Source organism: Genypterus blacodes, unplaced genomic scaffold (genome assembly GCF_046128005.1).
Source record: "Genypterus blacodes isolate CSIRO-AG114 ecotype Tasmania unplaced genomic scaffold, CSIRO-AGI_Gbla_v1 ptg000005l_1, whole genome shotgun sequence".
NCBI classification, from domain to species: domain Eukaryota; kingdom Metazoa; phylum Chordata; class Actinopteri; order Ophidiiformes; family Ophidiidae; genus Genypterus; species Genypterus blacodes.
Genome location: NW_027466819.1, coordinates 3,359,926 through 3,381,004, shown reverse-complemented (window position 1 = coordinate 3,381,004; position 21,079 = coordinate 3,359,926). Strand labels below are relative to the sequence as shown.

The 21,079-nt window shown below is 43.9% G+C and overlaps 3 protein-coding genes across 3 annotated transcripts; all 3 read right to left on the bottom strand.

Moving 5' to 3' along the window:
- Positions 1-9,641: 9,641 nt before the first annotated feature.
- On the bottom strand, positions 9,642-12,202 carry LOC142999391 (tripartite motif-containing protein 16-like). The gene has a single exon (XM_076148914.1). The coding sequence runs from the start codon at positions 12,046-12,048 to the stop codon at positions 10,123-10,125; it is 1,926 nt and encodes a 641-aa protein (XP_076005029.1). The 5' UTR covers positions 12,049-12,202; the 3' UTR covers positions 9,642-10,122.
- Positions 12,203-14,208: 2,006 nt separating this feature from the next.
- LOC142999400 (tripartite motif-containing protein 16-like) lies at positions 14,209-15,999 on the bottom strand. The gene is made up of 2 exons (XM_076148943.1): positions 14,453-15,999; positions 14,209-14,355 (listed from the first exon to the last, which is right to left on the bottom strand). The coding sequence occupies exons 1-2, from the start codon at positions 15,839-15,841 to the stop codon at positions 14,335-14,337; spliced, it is 1,410 nt and encodes a 469-aa protein (XP_076005058.1). The 5' UTR covers positions 15,842-15,999; the 3' UTR covers positions 14,209-14,334.
- A 1,570-nt stretch (positions 16,000-17,569) lies between these two features.
- On the bottom strand, positions 17,570-19,940 carry LOC142999394 (tripartite motif-containing protein 16-like). The gene has a single exon (XM_076148929.1). The coding sequence runs from the start codon at positions 19,824-19,826 to the stop codon at positions 18,126-18,128; it is 1,701 nt and encodes a 566-aa protein (XP_076005044.1). The 5' UTR covers positions 19,827-19,940; the 3' UTR covers positions 17,570-18,125.
- Between the last annotated feature and the right edge of the window lie 1,139 nt (positions 19,941-21,079).

Here is a 21,079-nt window from a genome sequence, read left to right as displayed (position 1 = left end):
CTGACAGTCTCTGCTCATATCTCAGTGTTACAACACAAATGATACAGATTTCTCAAATATTCTACATCTTTAACTTTGTCCTTCTCACCTGATGAAGTAAACATTTAGGTTGCCTCCCTGTTCTGTTTAGCTGTTTGTACTTTAGCTTGTCATGAATGTGAAATTTCCAATCAATAAAAAGCAGAAAGGACATTTCTCCTCCATGTTTTCCTGTTAAATGAACCATCCCCTCTTTTCAGTGTATCTCAGTGTTTGTCCTCATCAGTCAAAAACCTTTGCAGTGACAGATTCAACACACAGATCCATTACATTACAACCATTTGGCAGACGCTTTTTATCCCAAGCGACTTACATTGCATTAAACTACCACCCTTGGACCGGTGCAATTGAGGGTTCGGTGCGTTGCTTAGGGGCACCTCGGCAGGGACTTGAACCGGCGACCCTCCGGTTCCCAAGCGGAAGCTCTACCCACTGAACTACTACAGGTGAGTTTCACTTCCTCTGAAATCAGAGCCGTTTGTTCTCTGATCCTAAACCAAACTCCTCCTTTCCTGTTTCCTCTCTCTGATCTACAGTGCATGTGGCTTATCAACTCTTGCTCAGCACTTGTTGGTCACACTCGTCTGTAGAGTGCAGATCTGTGAAGGGGAGGAACCAGGAAGTCTGAGCCCAGGGTGGAGCTGAGCAGGAGGAGGAGCGAGGACACGTCAGGCCTGTGACTCATTCCAGGAAGAGAAGCAGTTTCCTTGTTAGGTTGATGGCAGAATATTGAAGCAGATGTTGTTGTTTCATTCTTGTCTTCATTGTGTTTGATTGTTCTCAGGTTCATAAATGTACATTGTTCCAGTGGTTCTGTAGGTTGATGGTTGCTTTGATGGCTGCTTTTCTAAACAGTTGAAGCTCTTTTACAAATGAAATCCCCTCACTGAGGCCATACGTCTGATTGAAGGAGGGGAGGAGGGCCGAATGAAGTAAAAACAAAAGGAAGATAGAGAACATATTTAGATTGACATATTTCCTCTGGGTGCTCCGGTTCCTTAGGTTAGCTCAGGTGTGTGTGTGTGTGTGTGTGTGTGTGTGTGTGTGTGTGTGTGTGTGTGTGTGTGTGTGTGTGTGTGTGTGTGTGTTTTCATAAATATTTGGTTGCATCGGGGTTTTAAGCAGTAGTTCATATTTTCACCTGGTACATTACTTACAAGCACCAACCAGGAAAGAGAATTCATCTTTATTCTGTCTGTCAGCTAAAGACCAACTAATAAGTTCAGCACTAAAATAATAACAAGCAAATAGTTTGAGGAATTTAATCCACATATACACAAAAAAGAAGACAATGTAGAACTTTAGAGACACAAATTTACTAAACAAAGCTAAGGGCTCATGCAAAGGCAGAGTGAAGTAATGACTGAAGTTCAACATTTGTCTAAAATGCAAAGTTTAAAGATGACAAAGGAAATGTCCTTTAACGTTTCATCTTCTCTTAAATCTTCAGTTCATTCCCTTTTAAAGATGAGTTCCTCTCTTTATTCTGTATTTCCCCAATATTGACTGAACTCTGTGTAATGAGCATGGAAGTAAAACAGTGATCCGGCTTTGAAATAGTTTGTTTTTTTATTGATTGATGCATTTCCTTGGTTCCATCCATTAGTTTGAGTCTGCTGAAGCATTCTCATTCAGTGTTTACATGTACAGAAGATATTGACCTCATCATGGGTTTGTCAGCATCCTGATTAGATTGACTGTTACATTTATATGGAACTCTTACTAAATATCTATGGTCATTATAACAAAAACATCTTATCAAGTATTCAGATCAAATAACAGAGAGCAGAAGTTTGTACAGCAGCAATAAAGGGGAATGGAAAATATACACACACTCCAAAATGTGCAACGAGGCATTCAAGTACTCGTGTTTCCTTTTTACTGGTCTCATTTTAAGGACAACAGCGTCTCTAAAGGCCCTCAATGCAAAACAACACTGACATTCCAGTTATTGGAGGACAAAATGGATCAATCATGGAGATTTCCATTGCCTAAAGGAAAAGAGAAGAATACATTTGTGTGTGTGAGAGGAGGAGGAGGGGTAAGAAGGAGAGCTGATCAGGTTCTGCCTCATTCCAGGAAGAGGAGAAGTCTGACAGTCTCTGCTCATATCTCAGTGTTACAATACAGATGATACAGATTTTCTCTAATATTCTACATCTTTAACTTTGTCCTTCTCACCTGATGAAGTAAACATTTAGGTTGCCTCCCTGTTCTGTTTAGCTGTTTGTACTTTAGCTTGTCATGAATGTGAAATTTCCAATCAATAAAAAGCAGAAAGGACATTTCTCCTCCATGTTTTCCTGTTAAATGAACCATCCCCTCTTTTCAGTGTATCTCAGTTTTTGTCCTCATCAGTCAAAAACCTTTGCAGTGACAGATTCAACACACAGATCCATGTTTCCTCTGCCATCTGAGGAAGGGTTTGGTCGTCCTTATGCATTTAATTTATTCATCATTTATGATTAAAAGATACAAAATGGCATTTGGCCTTTGTTTACTGTTTTCGGTTGTCACGGCTACAAACATTTCTGGCCCAGACACGCCTTCTTCACCGGCGTCTCTTTATGTATTCATGACATGAAGTGTACGGCTTTGGAAAATCTGTCAGGATCATCGTCATCATCATCATCACTTTGGTCCTCAGGCACCAACACAAATCACTTGAACCTTTTGTTTTGATTGAGGACTTATTGATCAGTGTCAGGACGTTTCTTCATGCAAAATCAGTTCAGCTGCCTCTGCTCAGTGTTTCTCATGCAGGGGTTGAATATTACCAGAAGAAGAACCAACATCCTTCTGGACAGTGACTTCATTTACAGTCTCACTGAATGAAAATGCCTGTGACCACCAACAACACTGTCACACAGAAGAGGAAGAGGAAGAAGAAGAAGCCTTTATTTGATCTCAGCCTTGAGAAGTTCGGCTTCAAATACATGCATGTTTTACATTTTACTTGCATTTTTTACATACATGTAGTTTCACACTATGTAATCTTACACACACAATTCAAATCACACACAAATGTGAAGTTTGCGCCCCCTCCTACACACACACACACACACACACACACACACACACATACACACACACACACACACACACCGCCCTGAGCTGGAAAGAATCAAATGAATCCACATCCAGACAGATCGAACAGGAAAACTTTTCCTGATCCATCTGAATTCCTTGCTGCGCCATTTCACCTCTCAGTTCAGTGAGCGTCTGAGCTTCCCTTCCTCTGAGATCAGAGCAGTTTGTGCTCCTATCTTCTCCTTTCCTGTTTCCTCTCTCTGATCTACAGTGAATGTGGCTCTTTGGCTCTGAACTTCAGCACTTGTTAGTTACACTCACCTTTAGAGTGCAGATCTGTGAAGGGGAGGAGCAGGAAGTCAGTGTGTGTGAGAGGAGGAGGAGGAGGAAGAAGGAGAGTTGATCAGGTTCTGCCTCATTCCAGGAAGAGGAGCAGTCTGACAGTCTCTGCTCATATCTCAGTGTTACAATACAGATGATACAGATTTTCTCAAATATTCTACATCTTTAACTTTGTCCTTCTCACCTGATGAAGTAAACATTTAGGTTGCCTCCCTGTTCTGTTTAGCTGTTTGTACTTTAGCTTGTCATGAATGTGAAATTTCCAATCAATAAAAAGCAGAAAGGACATTTCTCCTCCATGTTTTCCTGTTAAATGAACCATCCCCTCTTTCCAGTGTATCTCAGTGTTTGTCCTCATCAGTCAAAAACCTTTGCAGTGACAGATTCAACACACAGATCCATGTTTCCTCTGCCATCTGAGGAAGGGTTTGGTCGTCCTTATGCATTTAATTTATTCATAATTTATGATTAAAAGATACAAAAGGGCATTTGGCCTTTGTTTACTGTTTTCGGTTGTCACGGCTACAAACATTTCTGGCCCAGACACGCCTTCTTCACCGGCGTCTCTTTATGTATTCATGACATGAAGAGGACGGCTTTGGAAAATCTGTCAGGATCATCGTCATCATCATCATCACTTTGGTCCTCAGGCACCAACACAAATCACTTGAACCTTTTGTTTTGATTGAGGACTTATTGATCAGTGTCAGGACGTTTCTTCATGCAAAATCAGTTCAGCTGCCTCTGCTCAGTGTTTCTCATGCAGGGGTTGAATATTACCAGAAGAAGAACCAACATCCTTCTGGACAGTGACTTCATTTACAGTCTCACTGAATGAAAATGCCTGTGACCACCAACAACACTGTCACACAGAAGAGGAAGAGGAAGAAGAAGAAGCCTTTATTTGATCTCAGCCTTGAGAAGTTCGGCTTCAAATACATGCATGTTTTACATTTTACTTGCATTTTTTACATACATGTAGTTTCACACTATGTAATCTTACACACACAATTCAAATCACACACATAGGTGAAGTTTGCGCCCCCTCCTACACACACACACACACACACACACACACACACACATACACACACACACACACACACACCGCCCTGAGCTGGAAAGAATCAAATGAATCCACATCCAGACAGATCGAACAGGAAAACTTTTCCTGATCCATCTGAATTCCTTGCTGCGCCATTTCACCTCTCAGTTCAGTGAGCGTCTGAGCTTCCCTTCCTCTGAGATCAGAGCAGTTTGTGCTCCTATCTTCTCCTTTCCTGTTTCCTCTCTCTGATCTACAGTGAATGTGGCTCTTTGGCTCTGAACTTCAGCACTTGTTAGTTACACTCACCTTTAGAGTGCAGATCTGTGAAGGGGAGGAGCAGGAAGTCAGTGTGTGTGAGAGGAGGAGGAGGAGGAAGAAGGAGAGTTGATCAGGTTCTGCCTCATTCCAGGAAGAGGAGCAGTCTGACAGTCTCTGCTCATATCTCAGTGTTACAATACAGATGATACAGATTTTCTCAAATATTCTACATCTTTAACTTTGTCCTTCTCACCTGATGAAGTAAACATTTAGGTTGCCTCCCTGTTCTGTTTAGCTGTTTGTACTTTAGCTTGTCATGAATGTGAAATTTCCAATCAATAAAAAGCAGAAAGGACATTTCTCCTCCATGTTTTCCTGTTAAATGAACCATCCCCTCTTTCCAGTGTATCTCAGTGTTTGTCCTCATCAGTCAAAAACCTTTGCAGTGACAGATTCAACACACAGATCCATTACATTACAATCATTTGGCAGACGCTTTTATCCAAAGCGACTTACATTGCATTAAACTGCCACCCTTGGACTGGTGCAATTGAGGGTTCGTTGCCTTGCTCAGGGGCACCTCAGCAGGGACTTGATCCGGCGACCCTTTGGTTCCCAAGCGGAAGCTCTACCCACTGAACTACTGCCTCATCCATGTTTTCTCTGCCATCTGAGGAAGGGTTCACTCGTCCTGATGCATTTAATTTATTCATAATTTATGATTAAAAGATACAAAAGGGCATTTGGCCTTTGTTTACTGTTTTCGGTTGTCACGGCTACAAACATTTCTGGCCCAGACACGCCTTCTTCACCGGCGTCTCTTTATGTATTCATGACATGAAGAGGACGGCTTTGGAAAATCTGTCAGGATCATCGTCATCATCATCATCACTTTGGTCCTCAGGCACCAACACAAATCACTTGAACCTTTTGTTTTGATTGAGGACTTATTGATCAGTGTCAGGACGTTTCTTCATGCAAAATCAGTTCAGCTGCCTCTGCTCAGTGTTTCTCATGCAGGGGTTGAATATTACCAGAAGAAGAACCAACATCCTTCTGGACAGTGACTTCATTTACAGTCTCACTGAATGAAAATGCCTGTGACCACCAACAACACTGTCACACAGAAGAGGAAGAGGAAGAAGAAGAAGCCTTTATTTGATCTCAGCCTTGAGAAGTTCGGCTTCAAATACATGCATGTTTTACATTTTACTTGCATTTTTTACATACATGTAGTTTCACACTATGTAATCTTACACACACAATTCAAATCACACACAAATGTGAAGTTTGCGCCCCCTCCTACACACACACACACACACACACACACACACACACACACACACCGCCCTGAGCTGGAAAGAATCAAATGAATCCACATCCAGACAGATCGAACAGAAAAACTTTTCCTGATCCATCTGAATTCCTTGCTGCGCCATTTCACCTCTCAGTTCAGTGAGCGTCTGAGCTTCCCTTCCTCTGAGATCAGAGCAGTTTGTGCTCCTATCTTCTCCTTTCCTGTTTCCTCTCTCTGATCTACAGTGAATGTGGCTCGTCAGCTCTGAACTTCAGCACTTGTTAGTTACACTCACCTTTAGAGTGCAGATCTGTGAAGGAGAGGAACAGGAAGTCAGTGTGTTTGAGAGGAGGATGAGGAGGAAGAAGGAGAGTTGATCAGGTTCTGCCTCATTCCAGGAAGAGGAGCAGTCTGACAGTCTCTGCTCATATCTCAGTGTTACAATACAGATGATACAGATTTTCTCAAATATTCTACATCTTTAACTTTGTCCTTCTCACCTGATGAAGTAAACATTTAGGTTGCCTCCCTGTTCTGTTTAGCTGTTTGTACTTTAGCGCATCATGAATGTGGAATTTCCAATCAATAATAAGCAGAAAGGACATTTCTCCTCCATGTTTTCCTGTTAAATGAACCATCCCCTCTTTTCAGTGTATCTCAGTGTTTGTCCTCATCAGTCAAAAACCTTTGCAGTGACAGATTCAACACACAGATCCATGTTTTCTCTGCCATCTGAGGAAGGGTTTGGTCGTCCTGATGCATTTAATTCATTCATCATTTATGATTAAAAGATACAAAAGGGCATTTGGCCTTTGTTTACTGTTTTTGGTTGTCACGGCTACAAACATTTCTGGCCCAGACACGCCTTCTTCACCGGCGTCTCCTTATGTATTCATGACATGAAGAGGACGGCTTTGGAAAATCTGTCAGGATCATCATCATCATCATCATCATCACTTTGGTCCTCAGGCACCAGCATAAAACACTTGAACCTTTTGTTTTGATTGAGGACTTATTGATCAGTGTCAGGACGTTTCTTCATGCAAAATCAGTTCAGCTGCCTCTGCTCAGTGTTTCCCATGCAGGGGTTGAATATTACCAGAAGAAGAACCAACATCCTTCTGGACAGTGACTTCATTTACAGTCTCACTGAATGAAAATGCCTGTGACCACCAACAACACTGTCACACAGAAGAAGAAGAGGAAGAAGAAGAACCCTTTATTTGATCCCAGCCTTGAGAAATTTGGCTTCAAATACATGCATGTTTTACATTTTACATACAAGTTTTACATTCTTGTAGATACACACTATACAATCTTACACACACAATTCAAATCACACACATAGGTGAAGTTTATGCCCCCCTCCTACACACACACACACACACACACACACACACACACACACACACCGCCCTGAGCTGGAAAGAATCAAATGAATCCACATCCAGACAGATCGAACAGAAAAACTTTTCCTGATCCATCTGAATTCCTTGCTGCGCCATTTCACCTCTCAGTTCAGTGAGCGTCTGAGCTTCCCTTCCTCTGAGATCAGAGCAGTTTGTGCTCCTATCTTCTCCTTTCCTGTTTCCTCTCTCTGATCTACAGTGAATGTGGCTCTTTGGCTCTGAACTTCAGCACTTGTTAGTTACACTCACCTTTAGATTGCAGATCTGTGAAGGGGAGGAACAGGAAGTCAGTGTGTTTGAGAGGAGGATGAGGAGGAAGAAGGAGAGTTGATCAGGTTCTGCCTCATTCCAGGAAGAGGAGCAGCCTGACAGTCTCTGCTCATATCTCAGTGTTACAACACAAATGATTCAGATTTTCTCAAATATTCTACATCTTTAACACACACACACACACACGGCCCTGAACTGGAAAGAATCAATTGAATCCACATTTTCAGTTCTGTAGGTTTATTCAAACTGTTTATGGAGTCAGAGGACAAACTCAAACTTGGTTCTTAAAGCAACAGGACAGAAAACAAAGCCTCTTTGAGCGACTGAATGGATGAGAAAGTGATCAGCAGATGTTCTTCTGCTCTCACCACAGACACTTTGCTCTTGTTCATGTTTTAGGGGGAGAATCACCTCAGTTCAGTTCTGTCGTCGTATCAGCTTCACATTATCTACAGCAGCTTTGATAGAATCCCTTAACTCATACAGATATTTCACAAACATTACAACTATAATAGAGCACACAGGAGTTTAGAAGTTACCACCTCATTTAACACAGCAAAGGGCGCCACCTAGTGAAAGAACCTTAAACAGCATAAGAAGATATCATAGTTAAGACCAAAGTGCTTGATTGACAGCTGATCTCTGGGAGGAGCAGCACAGGAACCTCACAGTGATCACAAGTGAGCAACAAAGATGGAGACAACAGGAATGTGACTCTTTGATGAGTCCTGCCCACTTAAACTGAGCTGCGGCTTCTTCATTCCAAAGCCAAATTCCAGCATAGAGCGGCTGAGTGAATGTGGTCTGGACTCTGTGGAGGAGAGTCATGGTGTCAGAGACTCTGTAGAAGGACAGAAGACCTGCAGGCTGATCCAGTGGATCCAGACCAAACTGTTCCTCTCTATTATCTATCACAGGATAATGAAGGCTCATCTTTATCACTGAGATTATTTCATTCATTTAGCTTTGATTAATTAACTTTTGATTAAATAAACTCTTATATTTCCCCCCTGGATCCAGACCAGCACCAAACTCTAAAGGCTTCTTCTTCTGTGCTCCACCCTTCTACAGAGCTTCATCTCAGTCCATTCAACATTTTGAGTCAAGCTGTCGTCAAACCCACACACACACACACACACACACACACACACACACACACACACACACACAGACACAGGAGAGAAGGAGTGTGGAGATACTGTGAGTGTTTAGTAAACTACAGGGACGATCTCTGTGATACATTATGGGAGAGGAACAAGTCAGAGTGAAAGAGTGGCTTGTGAGCCAGCGTGTGTGTGTGTGCAGCTACATGTCTGTACAGTATGTGTGTGTGTTGTTTATACTGAACACACTATTATTTGAATTTGTGTACTTGTGGGTTTCTGTGTGGAGCTGAAGCAGTGATTGACAGGCAACCGGGCCATGAGAGCACTGTGTGTGTGTGTGTGTGTGTGTGTGTGTGTGTGTGTGTGTGTTTGTGTGTGTAAATCCCCTTTATGGATGAAATCATAAAATAATAATGCAGGTTGTGTAAATTAAAATCAAAGTTTATGTCAAAGTATGTTTATGTCTCAGTTCCTCTTCCTCCCTCTCAGACCCCCACCAGAGAGGTGTTTGCTCCCTTCTGATTGGTCAGGACGGCGTGATTGTTCTGTTGTGTGTCTGACGTGTGATTCAACCCAATGTGCTGCATGTTGATGTCAACAGCTTACAGACGTTAAGGGCCCACATCAAGAACAAAAGCTTTCAGGTTAGTTCAGATTCAGAACTAAGAGTGTTTCTACTGACAGAGTCCAACACACACTCACTGCTATTACACAAGAAGAGAAGAGGACACAAGGACACGTTGTCTTTAACAGAGCATCACATCCACATTTTATTATTTCACATCATTTCAATGAGTTCAAGATGGTAAAGTCATCACATTGGGAAGTTTTTCTTAGGAAGGCCCGTTTATCAATCAACATGAGATTCATTGATGGCAAAAGCTACAAATGATTCTGAACCTGAGGCTTTGAGCTTTCAAACCCTCTGTGATAAGTGTTCAGTCACTACAACTGCAGGGAGAGTATTGACTGTCACTGTCACACGGTGGTTCAGTTCTCTCACCATGCTTCTGAATAATCCAAACTACATTCTTTACTGGAATATTGATCCAGATATCAGTGTCTCACACTTGTGTTCTGTGTTTCCATCACATCATCAATCACAGGAAGCAAAATCACATTCAGCTATCAAAAGTCAGGCTTTCTAATGTTGGCAAAGCAAATCATCATACTCATAATCATACATCATCATGTCATGTTCTCATTGCTATAAAATGCATATTCTACTATCACCTAGCAACCACTTCCTGTAGCAAATCAATGACAAAGAAAAAAACATCCACAGAAACCAAAACACTCCTGTTGTGCTCTTGCATATTTAGGCTACTTAAGTTTACACAAGGTGGCGTTCTCTCCTTCCTTCCAAAGCCAAATTCCAGCATAGAGCGGCTGAGTGAATGTGGTCTGGACTCTGTGGAGGAGAGTCATGGTGTCAGAGACGCTGTAGAAGGACAGAAGACCCGCAGGCTGATCCAGGTACACTCCTACTCTGGAGGGGGGAGAGGGGACTGAGAGAAGAGTGTCGATACTGTTATGTCTGAAAAAACAAATGTAGTAATGAGATAATGACCAAGACTTTTCATTGTGTCCAAATACACTTTCATCCCCTCCTCTTTTAATATCCTTGTATGTCACTGCTACTCCAACTCCTCCCCCGCTCCTCTCCACCTCCCAGTAACAAAGTCCAGTCAGACTCTCTGTACTCAGGACCTGAGGTTGGTAAGTGAATCTGTCTGGATGAGCAGAATATGACTGAGGTTTATTCATCCATGTTACTTTTCTGTTCCCCTCAGATAATAACAGATGTGTGTGTGCTGTGTTTGGATCCATTGTGATTTCCTGTGAATATCTTAAGAATCCAGCTCTGGTCTTGGGCTCTGCTGGTGACAGTGAAACATCCAGATCAGTCAGTGTCAGTGAGATGTTGGTCCATCCCTCACTCAGCATGTTCTGTAGTTGATCTCTGACCTTTGCCACAGCCGCCGTCACCTCCTCAAAGTGACTCAGAGGACGGATATTGATGCTGGCTGAGTGTGTAGATTCACTGAGATGTGGCAGTGAGGGGAAATTGTGTAGAAACTGGATGTGATCCTCTGTGTGTGACAGCTGCTGCAGCTCAGCGTCTTTCCTCCTCAGCTCAGTGATCTCCTGCTCCAGCTTCTCCTGAAGCTCTTCAGCTCCACTCACTTCAGTTTTCTGCTGGGATCTGATCTGCTGCTTCACATCAGAGCTTCTTTTCTCCATGAGACGGATCAGCTGGCTGAAGATTTCCTCACTGTCCCTCACTGCTTTATCAGCAGACTGATTGATGTCCTTCACCTCCCGCTGAAGCACCTTCACGTCTTTCTGTCTGTCCTGGATTCTCTGCTGGACTTGTTGTCGACTCTCCCCGAGCTCTCTCTGTCTCTCCTTCCTCTCTGCTGCAGCTGAGACTGTGTGGTGACCTTTATGTTCATCCATAGAGCAGAGATAACAGATACACCGCTGATCAGTGCGGCAGAACATCTTCATTACCTCATCGTGAAGAGAGCAGATGTTCTCCTGAAGCTTGTTGGAGGGCTCCACCAGCTTGTGTTTCTTGAAGCCAGGGGAGTCATAGTGAGGCTGGAGGTGTTGCTCACAGTAAGAGACCAGACACTGCAGACAGGACTTGATGGCTTTCCGTTTTCTCCCAGTGCAGAAATCACAACCAACATCTGCAGGTCCAGCATAGCAGTGATCAGCAGGAGCAGCTTGGAGTTCTGTCTTCTTCAGCTGCTCCACTAAATCTGCTAACATGGTGTTTCTCACCAGGACAGGCCTCGGTATGAAGGTCTGTCTGCACTGAGGGCAGCTGGGGATTTTCTCCTCCTCCTCCTCTTCATCCCAGTAGTTGTTAATACATCTCCTGCAGTAGCTGTGTCCACAGGGAATAGTCACCGGCTCCTTCAGCAGATCCAGACAGATTGAACAGGAGATTCTTTCTTGATCCATCTGAATTCCTTGCTGCGCCATTTCACCTCTCAGTTCAGTGAGCGTCTGAGTTTCTCTTCCTCTGAAACAGAGCAGTTTGTTCTTTGATTTAAGTGTGATTAAGAGGAGGAGGAGGAAGAAGAGGGAGAGGTTGATCAGGTTCTGCCTCATTCCAGTAAGAGGAGCAGTCTGACAGAGTGAGTTATGAAGGGAAAGTTTAACAGAATGCTTCAGTGTCCCAACACAACACAGGAGACAGGTGACCCTGTTATACTGTGTGATACACTGAGCCAACATGATGGTGATGTAAGGGCAGAGCAGTGACAGAGAGAGAGAGAGAGAGAGACAGAGAGAGAGAGAGAGAGAGAGAGAGGGGAAGAGAGAGAGAGAGAGAGAGAGAGAGAGAGCGAGAGAGAGAGAGAGAGAGGGGAAGAGAGAGAGAGGAAACAAAAAAGGAAACATGAACGGAAATAAAAACCCCTTTGTAAACACGGCACAATAAATAGATGGTCCAGCCGGTTGGCACCATGCGTGTGACGAGACTTCCTCCTGTGGCACAACGCTCACACCTCACACTCCCACCAGCTGCTGTTTGTCCTTTTAAATTGGATTTTTTTTTTTAATATCCCGAGTGCAAAACATCACAAATGAACAATTCTGTATTCAAGTAATGTTATATACAAGAGGGGGGGGATATTACAAATATGCAGTACTGTACATATAATTGTAATATTTATAATTTACAGACGATCTCTTATTAACAGTAACAAATAGGGGAGGGGGGGAATTGTACGAGACGAGCATTGCAATTAAGTCCCAAATCAGTTGCCATGGAAACCCAGCGTTGCCGGCTCATTTCGCCACCACTTGCATTCCCGACCAACAGACGATGCATAGCACCTACAAAAAAACGAAAAAAAAAACCCAAAAGAGAAGAGTTGCGTTTCCCCGAGCAGCCAGCAGGGGGCTACGTCACCTCCATGGCCACTGTGTTCTCTGATAGACTGTTCAGTGCTGGCTTGTCTTGATCGTGATTCTCCCTGAGGAACACAAGAGGAGACGGGTGAGACTGAGCGCTTACACACACACACACACAGACACACACACACAGACACACACAGACACAAACACACACACACAGACACCGCCCCGCATATTCACCTGCTCCGCATGGCCCCGCCCCTCCACCCTCTCACCTGGGCACTATATCCAGCGGCGAGGCCGAGGCCACGACGAGTCAGTCAAGGAGTCAGAGTGAGGGGAAAAAGGGCGTCAGCCTGAGGTGTAGGGGTGTGTGTGTGTGTGTGTGTGTGTGTGTGTGTGTGTGTGTGTGTGTGTGTGTGTGTGCGCGCGCGTGTGAATGTGTGTCAGTGCGTCTGTGTGCTTGTATGTGTGTGTGTGTGGTTGTGGTATGTGTGTGTCTGTAAGTGCGTGTGTGTGTGTGATCCCCTTTATGGATGAAATCATAAAATAATAATGCAGGTTGTGTAAATCAAAGTATAAATGAGCGTCTCAGTTCCTCTTCCTCCCTCTCAGACCCCCACCAGAGAGGTGTTTGCTCCCTTCTGATTGGTCAGGACGGCGTGATTGTTCTGTTGTGTGTCTGACGTGTGATTCAACCCAATGTGCTGCATGTTGATGTCAACAGCTTACAGACGTTAAGGGCCCACATCAAGAACAAAAGCTTTCAGGTTAGTTCAGATTCAGAGCTAAGAGTGTTTCTACTGACAGAGTCCAACACACACTCACTGCTATTACACAAGAAGAGAAGAGGACACAGGGACACGTTGTCTTTAACAGAGCATCACATCCACATTTTATTATTTCACATCATTTCAATGAGTTCAAGATGGTAAAGTCATCACATTGGGAAGTTTTTCTTAGGAAGGCCCGTTTATCAATCAACATGAGATTCATTGATGGCAAAAGCTACAAATGATTCTGAACCTGAGGCTTTGAGCTTTCAAACCCTCTGTGATAAGTGTTCAGTCACTACAACTGCAGGGAGAGTATTGACTGTCACTGTCACACGGTGGTTCAGTTCTCTCACCATGCTTCTGAATAATCCAAACTACATTCTTTACTGGAATATTGATCCAGATATCAGTGTCTCACACTTGTGTTCTGTGTTTCCATCACATCATCAATCACAGGAAGCAAAATCACATTCAGCGATCAAAAGTCAGGCTTTCTAATGTTGGCAAAGCAAATCATCATACTCATAATCATACATCATCATGTCATGTTCTCATTGCTATAAAATGCATATTCTACTATCACCTAGCAACCACTTCCTGTAGCAAATCAATGACAAAGAAAAAACCATCCACAGAAACCAAAACACTCAGAAACACTAAAGGGGCAACAAATCAGGCATTTAAGACTGAAATCTGCTCCGTTGTGCTTTTGCATATTTAGGCTACTTAAGTTTACACAAGGTGGCGTTGTTTCCTACAGAAGAATAAAGCCAAAGTCCAGCATAGAGTGGCTGAGTGAATGTGGTCTGGACTCTGTGGAGGAGAGTCATGGTGTCAGAGACGCTGTAGAAGGACAGAAGACCTGCAGGCTGATTCAGGTACACTCCTACTCTGGAGGAGAGAGAGACTGAGAGAGGAGTGTTGATACTGTTATGTATGAAAGAACACCTGTTGTTAAAATGATATAATGACCAAGACTTTAAATTGTTTCCAAATCCACATACAACCCCTCTTCTTTTAATATCCTTGTATGTCACTGCTACTTCAACTCCTCTCCCGCTCCACTCCACCTCCCAGTAACAACGTCCAGTCAGACTCTCTGTACTCAGGACCTGAGAGCTGTCAGTGAATCTGTCTGGATGAACAGAATGTGACTGAGGTTCATTCATTATAGTCATTTTTCTGTTCCCCTCAGATAACAACAGATGTGTGTGTGCTGTGTTTGGATCCATTGTGATTTCCTGTGAATATCTTAAGAATCCAGCTCTGGTCTTGGGCTCTGCTGGTGACAGTGAAACATCCAGATCAGTCAGTGTCAGTGAGATCTTGGTCCATCCCTCACTCAGCATGTTCTGTAGTTGATCTCTGACCTTTGACACAGCCGCCGTCACCTCCTCAAAGTGCCTCAGAGGACGGATATTGATGCTGGCTGAGTGTGTAGATTCACTGAGATGTGGCAGTGAGGGGAAATTGTGTAGAAACTGGATGTGATCCTCTGTGTGTGACAGCTGCTGCAGCTCAGCGTCTTTCCTCCTCAGCTCAGTGATCTCCTGCTCCAGCTTCTGCTGAAGCTCTTCAGCTCCACTCACTTCAGTTTTCTGCAGGGATCTGATCTGCTGCTTCACATCAGAGCTTCTTTTCTTCATGAGACGGATCAGCTGGCTGAAGATCTCCTCACTGTCCCTCACTGCTTTATCAGCAGACTGATTGATGTCCTTCACCTCCTGCTGAAGCACCTTCACGTCTTTCTGTCTGTCCTGGATTCTCTGCTGGACTTGTTGTCGACTCTCCCTGAGCTCTCTCTGCCTCTCCTTCCTCTCTGCTGCAGCTGAGACTGTGTGGTGACCTTTATGTTCATCCACAGGGCAGAGATAACAGATACACTGCTGATCAGTGCGGCAGAACATCTTCATCACCTCATCATGAAGAGGGCAGATGTTCTCCTGGAGCTTGTTGGAGGGCTCTACCAGCTTGTGTTTCTTGAATGGAGCTACATCATAGTGAGGCTGGAGGTGTTGCTCACAGTAAGAGGCCACACACTGCAGACAGGACTTGATGGCTTTCAGTTTTCTCCCAATGCAGAAATCACAACCAACATCTGCAGGTCCAGCATAGCAGTGATCAGCAGGAGCAGCTTGGAGTTCTGTCTTCTTCAGCTTCTCCACTAAATCTGCTAACATGGTGTTTCTCACCAGGACAGGCCTCGGTATGAAGGTCTGTCTGCACTGAGGGCAGCTGGGGATTTTCTCCTTCTCCTCTTCATCCCAGTAGTTGTTAATACATCTCCTGCAGTAGCTGTGTCCACAGGGAATAGTCACCGGCTCCTTCAGCAGATCCAGACAGATCGAACAGCAGAAGGTTTCTTGATCCAGCTGAATTCCTTGCTGCGCCATTTCACCTCTCAGTTCAGTGAGCGGCTGAGTTTCCCTTCCTCTGAGATCAGAGCAATTTGTGCTCCAAACTCCTCCTTTCCTGTTTCCTCTCTCTGATCTACAGTGAATGTGACTCGTCAGCTCTGAACTTCAGCACTTGTTAGTTACTCTCACCTTTAGAGTGCAGATCTGTGAGGGGGAGGAACAGGAAGTCAGTGTGTTTGAGAGGAGGAGGATGAGGAGGAAGAAGGAGAGCTGATCAGGTTCTGCCTCATTCCAGGAAGAGGAGCAGTCTGACAGTCTCTGCTCATATCTCAGTGTTACAATACAGATGATACAGATTTTCTCAAATATTCTACATCTTTAACTTTGTCCTTCTCACCTGATGAAGTAAACATTTAGGTTGCCTCCCTGTTCTGTTTAGCTGTTTGTACTTTAGCTTGTCATGAATGTGAAATTTCCAATCAATAATAAGCAGAAAGGACATTTCTCCTCCATGTTTTCCTATAAAATGAACCATCCCCTCTTTTCAGTGTATCTCAGTGTTTGTCCTCATCAGTCAAAAACCTTTGCAGTGACAGATTCAACACACAGATCCATGTTTTCTCTGCCATCTGAGGAAGGGTTTGGTCGTCCTAATGCATTTAATTTATTCATCATTTATGATTAAAAGATAGAAGAAGGCATTTGGCCTTTGTTTACTGTTTTCGGTTGTCAGGGCTACAAACATTTCTGGCCCAGACACGCCTTCTTCACCGGCATCTCTTTATGTATTCAGGACATGAAGAGGACGGCTTTGGAAAATCTGTTAGGATCATCTTCATCATCATCATCACTTTGGTCCTCAGGCACCAACACAAATCACTTGAACCTTTTGTTTTGATTGAGGACATATTGATCAGTGTCAGGACGTTTCTTCATGCAAAATCAGTTCAGCTGCCTCTGCTCAGTGTTTCTCATGCAGGGGTTGAATATTACCAGAAGAAGAACCAACATCCTTCTGGACAGTGACTTCATTTACAGTCTCACTGAATGAAAATGCCTGTGACCACCAACAACACTGTCACACAGAAGAGGAAGAGGAAGAAGAAGAACCCTTTATTTGATCTCAGCCTTGAGAAGTTCGGCTTCAAATACATGCATGTTTTACATTTTACTTGCATTTTTTACATACATGTAGTTTCACACTATGTAATCTTACACACACAATTCAAATCACACACAAATGTGAAGTTTGCGCCCCCTCCTACACACACACACACACACACACACACACACACACACACACACACACACACACACACACACCGCCCTGAGCTGGAAAGAATCAAATGAATCCACATCCAGACAGATCGAACAGAAAAACTTTTCCTGATCCATCTGAATTCCTTGCTGCGCCATTTCACCTCTCAGTTCAGTGAGCGTCTGAGCTTCCCTTCCTCTGAGATCAGAGCAGTTTGTGCTCCTATCTTCTCCTTTCCTGTTTCCTCTCTCTGATCTACAGTGAATGTGGCTCTTTGGCTCTGAACTTCAGCACTTGTTAGTTACACTCACCTTTAGATTGCAGATCTGTGAAGGGGAGGAACAGGAAGTCAGTGTGTTTGAGAGGAGGATGAGGAGGAAGACGGAGAGTTGATCAGGTTCTGCCTCATTCCAGGAAGAGGAGCAGCCTGACAGTCTCTGCTCATATCTCAGTGTTACAACACAAATGATACAGATTTTCTCAAATATTCTACATCTTTAACACACACACACACACGGCCCTGAACTGTAAAGAATCAATTGAATCCACATTTTCAGTTCTGTAGGTTTATTCAAACTGTTTATGGAGTCAGAGGACAAACTCAAACTTGGTTCTTAAAGCAACAGGACAGAAAACAAAGCCTCTTTGAGCGACTGAATGGATGAGAAAGTGATCAGCAGATGTTCTTCTGCTCTCACCACAGACACTTTGCTCTTGTTCATGTTTTAGTGGGAGAATCACCTCAGTTCAGTTCTGTCGTCGTATCAGCTTCACATTATCTACAGCAGCTTTGATAGAATCCCTTAACTCATACAGATATTTCACAAACATTACAACTATAATAGAGCACACAGGAGTTTAGAAGTTACCACCTCATTAAACACAGCAAAGGGCGCCACCTAGTGAAAGAACCTTAAACAGCATAAGAAGATATCATAGTTAAGACCAAAGGGCTTGATTGACAGCTGATCTCTGGGAAGAGCAGCACAGGAACCTCACAGAGATCACAAGTGAGCAACAAAGATGGAAACAACATGAATGTGACTCTTTGATGAGTCCTGTCTACTTAAACTCAGCTGTGTCTCCTTCATTCCAAAGCCAAATTCCAGCATAGAGCGGCTGAGTGAATGTGGTCTGGACTCTGTGGAGGAGAGTCATGGTGTCAGAGACGCTGTAGAAGGACAGAAGACCTGCAGGCTGATCCAGGTACACTCCTACTCTGCGGGGCTGAAAGATTGAGACAGTTCTCAGAAAATTGGAGGAGGGAGAGGGGACTGAGAGAGGAGTTTCGATACTGTTATGTGTGAAAGAACAACTATCGTTGTAATGATTAAATGCCCAAGACTTTTCATTGAATCCAAATCCACTTTCACCCCCTCCTCTTTTAATATCCTTGTGTGTCACTGCTACTATACCTCCTCTCCTGCCCAACTCCACCTCCCAGTAACAACGTCCAGTCAGACTCTCTGTACTCATGACCTGAGGGCAGCCAGTGAATCTGTCTGCATGATCAGAATATGACTGAGGTGTAGACATGCGCATTACGTCTCTGTTCCCCCCAGTTAACATCAGACGTATGTGTGCTGTGTTTGGATCCATTGTGATTTCCTGTGAATATCTTAAGAATCCAGCTTTGGTCGTGGGCTCTGCTGGTGACAGTGAAACATCCACATCAGTCGGTGTCAGTGAGATCTTGGTCCATCCCTCACTCAGCATGTTCTGTAGTTGATCTCTGACCTTTGACACAGCCGCCGTCACCTCCTCAAAGTGCCTCAGAGGACGGATATTGATGCTGGCTGAGTGTGTAGATTCACTGAGATGTGGCAGTGAGGGGTAATTGTGTAGAAACTGGATGTGATCCTCTGTGTGTGACAGCTGCTGCAGCTCAGCGTCTTTCCTCCTCAGCTCAGTGATCTCCTGCTCCAGCTTCTCCTGAAGCTCTTCAGCTCCACTCACTTCAGTTTTCTGCTGGGATCTGATCTGCTGCTTCACATCAGAGCTTCTTTTCTCCATGAGACGGATCAGCTGGCTGAAGATCTCCTCACTGTCCCTCACTGCTTTATCAGCAGACTGATTGATGTCCTTCACCTCCTGCTGAAGCACCTTCACGTCTTTCTGTCTGTCCTGGATTCTCTGCTGGACTTGTTGTCGACTCTCCCCGAGCTCTCTCTGCCTCTCCTTCCTCTCTACTGCAGCTGAGACTGTGTGGTGACCTTTATGTTCATCCATAGAGCAGAGATAACAGATACACTGCTGATCAGTGCGGCAGAACATCTTCATCACCTCATGGTGAAGAGAGCAGATGTTCTCCTGAAGCTTGTTGGAGGGCTCCACCAGCTTGTGTTTCTTTAATGGAGCTACATCATAGTGAGGCTGGAGGTGTTGCTCACAGTAAGAGGCCACACACTGCAGACAGGACTTGATGGCTTTCCGTTTTCTCCCAGTGCAGAAATCACAACCAACATCTGCAGGTCCAGCATAGCAGTGATCAGCAGGAGCAGCTTGGAGTTCTGTCTTCTTCAGCTTCTCCACTAAATCTGCTAACATGGTGTTTCTCACCAGGAAAGGCCTCGGTGTGAAGGTCTGTCTGCACAGAGGGCAGCTGGGGATTTTCTCCTCCTCCTCCTCTTCATCCCAGTAGTCGTTAATACATCTCCTGCAGTAGCTGTGTCCACAGGGAATAGTCACCGGCCTCTTCAGCAGATCCAGACAGATCGAACAGCAGAAGGTTTCTTGATCCAGCTGAATTCCTTGCTGCGCCATTTCACCTCTCAGTTCAGTGAGCGTCTGAGTTTCCCTTCCTCTGAAATCAGAGCAGTTTGTGCTCCTATCTTCTCCTTTCCTGTTTCCTCTCTCTGATCTACAGTGAATGTGACTCGTCAGCTCTGAACTTCAGCACTTGTTAGTTACACTCACCTTTAGAGTGCAGATCTGTAAAGGGGAGGAACAGGAAGTCAGTGTGTGTGAGAGGAGGATGAGGAGGAAGAAGGAGAGTTGATCAGGTTCTGCCTCATTCCAGGAAGAGGAGCAGTCTGACAGTCTCTGCTCATATCTCAGTGTTACAATACAGATGATACAGATTTTCTCAAATATTCTACATCTTTAACTTTGTCCTTCTCACCTGATGAAGTAAACATTTAGGTTGGGTCCCTGTTCTGTTTAGCTGTTTGTACTTTAGCTTGTCATGAATGTGAAAATATCCAATCAATAAAAAGCAGAAAGGACATTTCTCCTCCATGTATTCCTGTTAAATGAACCATCCCCTCTTTTCAGTGTATCTCAGTGTTTGTCCTCATCAGTCAAAAACCTTTGCAGTGACAGATTCAACACACAGATCCATGTTTTCTCTGCCATCTGAGGAAGGGTTTGGTCGTCCTAATGCATTTAATTTATTCATCATTTATGATTAAAAGATAGAAGAAGGCATTTGGCCTTTGTTTACTGTTTTCGGTTGTCAGGGCTACAAACATTTCTGGCCCAGACACGCCTTCTTCACCGGTGTCTCTTTATGTATTCATGACATGAAGAGGACGGCTTTGGAAAATCTGTCAGGATCATCTTCATCATCATCATCACTTTGGTCCTCAGCCACCAACACAAATCACTTGAACCTTTTGTTTTGATTGAAGACTTATTGATCAGTGTCAGGACGTTTCTTCATGCAAAATCAGTTCAGCTGCCTCTGCTCAGTGTTTCTCATGCAGGGGTTGAATATTACCAGAAGAAGAACCAACATCCTTCTGGACAGTGACTTCATTTACAGTCTCACTGAATGAAAATGCCTGTGACCACCAACAACACTGTCACACAGAAGAAGAAGAGGAAGAAGAAGAAGCCTTTATTTGATCCCAGCCTTGAGAAGTTCGGCTTCAAATACATGCATGTTTTACATTTTACTTGCATTTTTTACATACATGTAGTTTCACACTATGTAATCTTACACACACAATTCAAATCACACACAAATGTGAAGTTTGCGCCCCCTCCTACACACACACACACACACACACACACAC